Source organism: Loa loa (genome assembly GCF_000183805.2).
Source record: "Loa loa unplaced genomic scaffold supercont3.57, whole genome shotgun sequence".
Taxonomy (NCBI): Eukaryota; Metazoa; Nematoda; class Chromadorea; order Rhabditida; family Onchocercidae; genus Loa; species Loa loa.
Genome location: NW_018108237.1, coordinates 297,467 through 304,283, shown reverse-complemented (window position 1 = coordinate 304,283; position 6,817 = coordinate 297,467). Strand labels below are relative to the sequence as shown.

Genomic DNA, 6,817 nt, shown 5'->3' with positions numbered 1-6,817 from the left:
TGCAAATTGCTTCGACAGAAATCTACGACAGGATGGACGATTTTGGGTTTCCATTATATATTGTTGTCGTTATTAATTTGTCATTATTGAGTTCATTGTTATATTAACAAATTTATTGTAATAAGAATTTAATTACCCGAGTTTGAGGTATTATCAGTCAAAGAGGCAGGAAAAAAACCCCTCATTGTCACGGTTGAAGAAAATCAGCGACAGTGTCAATCAGACAAATTCAATGACAATATCAATAAAAAAAGGGGAGCCCAAATTAAGCCTCATATTTCAACCAATAGACCTAGCCTCATATACATTTGTAAAATGAAATGGTGCTCAGGACTCCTCGCTTCCTCGAGTATGAGAGTCCTGTAATGTTTAAGATTACAAGAATTAGCATCTTTATGGAGCGCATATTGGGCATGGCGCTTTTTGTTAGCGTAAATGTACTGTTCCTTTGTTTCCACTCGTGATACAGACAAAAGGTATTTATTATTCTGTAAGATCTGCGCTGTAAGATCTGTAAGATCTGCGTAAAGCTGTAAGATCTGCGCGCCATTAAAAAAGTGTGAAGTCAATCAAAAAATTAGGCCTAACCATCGAAGAGTAAATCATGAGTGAAAAGCAATAGCAAGTGACCACAGCTGGCGGAGGAGGGAGTGCGTTTGGCATAGTGTGACTAATTTCGGTAATGTCTGCCTGAACCAAGTGTTTTATTTTAAAATATAATGGCGATATCTATTTTTACATCATGAAGCGTTTCTTTTGCATTAATTTTGAGATGATTCGTTTTTCATTTGATTTCAAAGAGTGAAATGTCGAAGAGCACATTTAACGAGCAAAGACTATTTTTGCGGTTGGATCGATCCAAAGTACATTTTAGTATCCTCCAAATATATTATTTCCTGTCGAAGACATCGTTACCCACTCCAGCAAGCGTTTGATAGTTGGGATCAAATGTTCCTACGATAAAAAATCACATGAGTTCAGCGAAGTTTATTTACTATTATTAGGAAGAAGCACTGGAAGACTGGAATAAGGAGAATTTTTTCAATGATGAAAGTAGAGACAATGAAAAAATGATTAAAGGTTTCTAATATGGAAAATATGAATGAAAATTCAAGTCCTCGGAGATTTAGGAAGGATGAACAGATATTTTGGTCATCCCGAAAATATATTCATAAAACTTACCAGCTATACCACCTTGCTCTGGAGCTTTAGGTACTGCACCTCCTGCACCACCTGGAGGGATGCCACCACCACCTTTATCTCCAAAGACGTCATTTCCAAGACCAGCCATTGTTTGATAATTTGGGTCGTAGGTTCCTGAAATAATTAGAAGTTTAATTAAGTGCTTAGCTTATTGAAGAAAATATGTTCGTAAAAATACTTTTGTAATGTTTTAGGGTAGTTCCAAGGGTTTCAGAAGTAATTGAAAAAGGTGCTTGTATATGCGTAGGTGTTAAGAAACTTTTCAAGCCTGAAGTCTCTGGTTTTCATTAACTCAGCGAAGAGATTTGTTTATAACTAATTCGTAGAAACTGTAAGCGCTTTGAAAAGCAATCTATCTTACCAGCGATGCCACCTTGAGCTGGAGCCATTGGTCCGTTAGCAACTGGTACAGCGGGGGAAGCACCACCTCCTCCACCTGCACCTCCTTTGTCAGCACCGAAAACATCATTTCCTAATCCGGCCATAGTCTGCAGATTTTTTAGTTTATTCAGCAGATATCAATGGCTGTTTTTCGATATACTAAAACTCTTTATCTTTTACTCTAATTCTTCTGAAAAATCTACTCCATCTAAAAATATTTTGGAATATTATTTACAAAATTTTAAAGTGTTATTATCATTAAACCAAGTGCTGCAGTATATTACCAATGAACGCCCAGAAAAGTTACCCATGACTCTAATTACTCAGGACAAACGTGGCACCTGATAGTTTGGATCAAAGGTCCCAGCTATTCCTCCCTGAGCTGGTGCTTTAACGGCGCCACCACCAGGAACTGCAGCTGCATTACCTTCTCTATTTTCTTTTGCTGCAGTATCTAAACATGAGTTTTTACTAGTTAAACAAGGGAGTATCAATTTGAAGGAATTAAAAGTAATTGGAAAATTTTACAACCAATTTTTACTAGTTTATGTGAGAGCAAATACCGGACTGTCACTAGATGTGCCAAACTAAAATGACAACACTATTCTCAAGCTAGTTCTTATGTGACCATGTATTTGGTTGGTCAGTTTTCTTTATTATGCTCGCAATCGGTGTCTTAGTTTTGCTATGGATGTAATAGGTAAGATTTAGATTGTGGTTCGATTTTTCAATATTGGGTAAATGCACTGATTGTATTTGGGAGTTTTGTTCTTTTCTGATAACCTGACCTGTAACTGGAAAGAAAAGATTAGGGTCCAACTTCACACCTGCATTATGGTTTAGTAAATATTGGTGGTTCTTGAACCTCAAAAGCTTTGTAAGGACGAAATGGCAAAAAAGATTTTGCTGTGATTTCGTAATCTGTGTTTCCCTCTCTGATTTCAGTCCATTTCTTCGATTTTTTTTTTTTTTTAGTAAAGCCAAAATTACCGGAGAGAGGAGGAGAACCGGTATTAGCAAGAGAGAAATAGAAATCACCTCTTTAAGAAAAAAAGAGAAATTACCTTTTTTATCTTTACCTTTGCCCTTCTTATTTTCTTTTTTCTTCTAGAAATTAACTTTTTCTTTCAAAATCTTGGTATCAAATTTCGATATTCGATTCTGGTACTCAATATTTTAATACTCAACAATAAAAAAACCAAACCAAAAGTGAAAATCTGACTTCATCTTCCTCAAAAAATTTCATGATCCGTCTAAATGACAAATACTTGAGAAATTGTTTGAACCCGTTAAAATTTCGAAATTTTGTATTGGCTTTTCAAGAATAAGAAAAAAATCGAAAATCCCGGACCTTTTTAGAGGAGCAACCAGATATAGAATTAAAATTGACAAACGCCACGATCATTAACATCATTGTCCACAGAAACGAAAAAATGATTTCATCCATTGCCACCCACTTTTACCTGAAACAATAGCTTTTGTCTACGTTTTTTCAAATTAAAGTTTTCAGACTTTAAACTTGGTTTATTTCCCAAAAATTTGATTATTACATTGAATTTGAACTTAGTTATCATTAACTTTAAAAATGTCATTGAGCTGAGCTTATAATTCGAATTACCTGCGAATTCTAAAACATATATACGAATACCACTCTATTCTCAACAAATATATTTTTCGTGCGCCAACTTGCAGTGCAAATATCAGTGATAACCTTTAACAGCTTTCAATTTGTTTGAACTCTGCTGATCACGTTCAAATAAATAGTTAATGGCGTTGTTTTGAAGGCAACTGCTTGATAGAAGTCCAGAATTAACAAATATACATCAGCTGCTAATTGACGAACAATATAACTGCAAACTTCCAAGAAAATTTAAATACTTTGCTAGTCAAATTTAAATATTTACTCTAGTGACATAGAATTAGATGTTGCCAGGCTTCGACATAAGGATCGTCGGTTCTTTTTGTTTAAATAAGCAACAAATGTACAAACTGCTACCGCTGGGCTTCAAAGCGAATCAGATGAATGGATAGGTGAAATGATATGAAGCCCGGAGTTATAAACATCTTTCGATAAACTCCCCCCAATAGCTAAAGCTTTGAGATAAAATCGTGAGGTACTTATTTGTCCTCGAAATTTGCATAATTCACTCCTATTCTGCTTCATCCATCAAACAAAGCGATAAAAAGTGAGGAGAAAGCGTATGCAACAAATTATTAAAAAAGTAAAATATACCTTTTTCCTTTCACTTCACCCTATCTTTCCTGTAAACCATTATCTTTCAGGATTTAAGGACAAGCCAAAATAATTTCGATCATATGTTATTAGTGTCAGTACTAGTAGATTTTATCTGTTAAACAGAGATACAAATCCATCATTTTACCCTAGAGTAGAAGCTCCGCTGAAAGCCCGACTGAAAATGAATTGCTACAATTTCCAATGTCAACAGACAAGAAAAATTAAACTTGGCCATGATAAATTTCTGATATCGGATGTAATCACTTTTCCGGTTTGAAGAATGAATGCATTGGTTCACTAGGTAAATATAAAGTTTTATTGATGTTCAATGTAATAAATGAACTAGAATTAATGTGTGGAGGACAAGCCTCATGAAATTATCTATAAAAAAGCATTGATCAGGAAGAACAATATTTTGACTGATATAATCACATAATCATTCCCCGTCTAAAATTGCATACATTCTCTTTCAATCAACCAGAAATTCATTGGTTCAACGGAATTTTGATTTGGCTAGCTGTTTAGGGATTCCAGCAATGATACCTGATTCGATTCCACACTCGTTGACACCACGGAGAATACGGAAATAACCTGGAAATATTTTTGCAGGTTGCGTTGCAAACTTGTGAAGGGTTCCATCTATTGGGAAATGTTTTTGCACTCACTGGAGTAAATAAATTTAGAACTGGATAATACATAATTGCAACAAATTCTTTACAATATCCAGTAAATGATAGTAAGTACCACTCAGTCCAGTTTGGTCTAAGTTGATTTGATTTTGGTAATTAAATTAGAGCTGAATTCAAGTCATGAACGAGTTTAAATCCAATTAAGTTCATTTTTTGAATCTCAATGGCATAAATTAAGAAAACTGAAAAAATTTTAAAAACACGAAAAATACAAAAACGGAATTTAAACGCACTCTTCGATATTCTGCCTTTTTTTTTAAAAAAAAGAATGAAATTGAAAGCTGACTCACCATCTTCTCCCCAATCAGTGTTCCACGAATTAGCAGCCAACCAGTATGGTACTCCCTGATCAATACCCCAACCAAGTACTTTTACAGCATGTCCACCACCCATGGATCCCGCTACATGCTGAACATTATACATTGATTTTTTTAAAGTGTATCACAGCAACGGATTTTATTGAAAGTAAATACTGACTACGATACAATTCGGTGCGCTACGAACTACAAAACAATATGAATGCTTCTTCAAAATGAGCAAAACGTGTCATGTTCCTACATAAAATATCCATAAGGGATCTGGAAAATATGTGAAAACTGTCAAGTAACAAAATGGAGAAATGATAGTTGCAGGAGTTTTACATAAATTAAGCCAAATGAATTAGAAATCACAACATGATTTCTTTATTCTTTGGATAATGACTGCTATTAATCATAAGTTGAACACAAAAAACGTTATCAGTTCGAGTATCAAGCCAAAATTAGTTCGCAAAAGAATTTTCTTTTTCTTTTTTTTTTACACCAACTCTTCTGCTTTAGACATTAGAAAAGCTTCATTATTAAAAAAATGAATCATGCCTCCTAAATTTAATACTTCAAGTTTTTAAATCCCCTGAACTATTCTTTCGAATTCAAGAATGAATCTAAAACATAAAACAAACAAAACAGGTTGCTTTCAAAATTAATTCATCTGAATCGTCTAACTTATCCCGCTTAAGAATAGGTATAACGAGTGAGCCAAAACTGAGCTCGAAAGATCTGGCTATTAGACCGAAAGCACTAATATGTCAACTTCTTTTATAAAACTTCGCAACTTCAAAATAACCTTGTAAATCCCGCCGGTATAATATAGAAAATCAGTGTACACTTCAAAAGAAGCTTCAACCGGACCCAACGTCATGATTTCCTTCTGGATCGATTCTACATTGCTTTCAACGTTGTAAACCTGTTCCCCTGCAAGTTTTAATATTATAATTAAACTATATCACACAAGTCTGACTATTCAAATCACTTAATACATGGTTATTAATTTTTGACAGTTTTCCTTACGATATTCAAGGTCTAACGGACTGTCAGCTGAAAAAAAGGTAAAACTAAGTGAATGCGAAGTCCGAAATAGAACTTTGATTGATCTTCAATTTTTTTTTATTGTTGCTTAATTTCAAAGTCCACGAACACTCATGAATTCGAGGAAACTCCACGAGTAGATTATACTTGCGAACCAACTAATCAATCAACAAATCACTGTTTGAGCCTCTGAGAGATCCCAGAGAGTATCGCTATCATCGATTATGTTCCTCATCGACTCGGTAATGAATGGATACAGACTGACCGTAATATTTGTCGGCTTTGTACGACTTCCCGTAGTTTTTATCACACTTTTTAACGCATTTCGGCGTTGGGTAGAGGTCATGTTTACATGGTTCATAGTGCGTCTTATTGTTGTGATGTTCGCACGGAGGAAATGGATAAGGTCTGCAGCCACTGTGATTCGTATATTCACTCCCCGTAACAATACCTCTCAAAACCCAGTATTTCCACGCTGCCATCGGTTCACCGCCAAAACAGCTGCAAGGTATAAATACTAATATATTTCTTAACCGGACAGTTATTCAGATTTACGAGAAAGATTTCAGAATAGGATGTCTATTTTGGATTACTGGATAAATTGATGATAAATTCTGGCATTCATCAAGTGTTACAGACAGTTAGACAATTAAGAAGGAATGGTTACTACTCAGGAATTAATTGCTCTCCTAGCAGTTGCCCTATGACCTCGAATAACTGAAGACGAACTGAAAAAAGAAAAAGGTGAATGAATATGAAATCTGAAATAAAAAATGCAGCAATTTACCCAAAACCACAGGTTTTGCAGCAGCTCAGAAGATCATCCGCTGAAAGTGTTACTTGTTTCTTTCCCTTCGACATAATGCAAATCCGATCTGACATCGCTTCCACAGCAGCTACTGCCCAACATGAACCTGAACTACTTTTCAAAATATAGATATCAAATATTTGGAGCATCTGCG

The 6,817-nt window shown here is 35.0% G+C and overlaps 2 protein-coding genes across 3 annotated transcripts in view; both read right to left on the bottom strand.

Annotated features, from left to right (window-relative positions):
• Window positions 1-710: 710 nt before the first annotated feature.
• LOAG_11372 lies at window positions 711-3,440 on the bottom strand (the record flags this gene model as incomplete). 2 transcript variants are annotated; one of them, XM_020448340.1, is made up of 7 exons in its annotated part: window positions 3,203-3,267; window positions 2,936-3,047; window positions 2,649-2,691; window positions 1,926-2,038; window positions 1,565-1,691; window positions 1,183-1,317; window positions 711-954 (listed from the first exon to the last, which is right to left on the bottom strand). In XM_020448340.1, the coding sequence occupies exons 2-7, from the start codon at window positions 3,029-3,031 to the stop codon at window positions 890-892; spliced, it is 579 nt and encodes a 192-aa protein (XP_020301506.1). In that variant the 5' UTR covers window positions 3,032-3,047; window positions 3,203-3,267. The 2 variants fall into 2 exon arrangements, with proteins under 2 accessions (XP_020301506.1, XP_020306462.1); XM_020448341.1 differs by lacking the exon at window positions 3,203-3,267 and adding an exon at window positions 3,296-3,440 and having other exon boundaries at window positions 890-954.
• Window positions 3,441-4,143: 703 nt separating this feature from the next.
• The window catches only part of LOAG_17287 (cysteine endopeptidase), a 4,117-nt gene continuing 1,443 nt past the window's right edge, over window positions 4,144-6,817 (bottom strand). The window contains exons 4-8 of the mRNA XM_020449947.1: window positions 6,643-6,769; window positions 6,121-6,356; window positions 5,614-5,741; window positions 4,800-4,917; window positions 4,144-4,411 (exon numbers count right to left, since the gene is read on the bottom strand). Of these exons, the coding sequence (XP_020306461.1) occupies window positions 4,314-4,411; window positions 4,800-4,917; window positions 5,614-5,741; window positions 6,121-6,356; window positions 6,643-6,769 (707 nt within the window). The 3' untranslated portion in view covers window positions 4,144-4,313. The remainder of the gene's footprint in view (window positions 4,412-4,799; window positions 4,918-5,613; window positions 5,742-6,120; window positions 6,357-6,642; window positions 6,770-6,817) is intronic.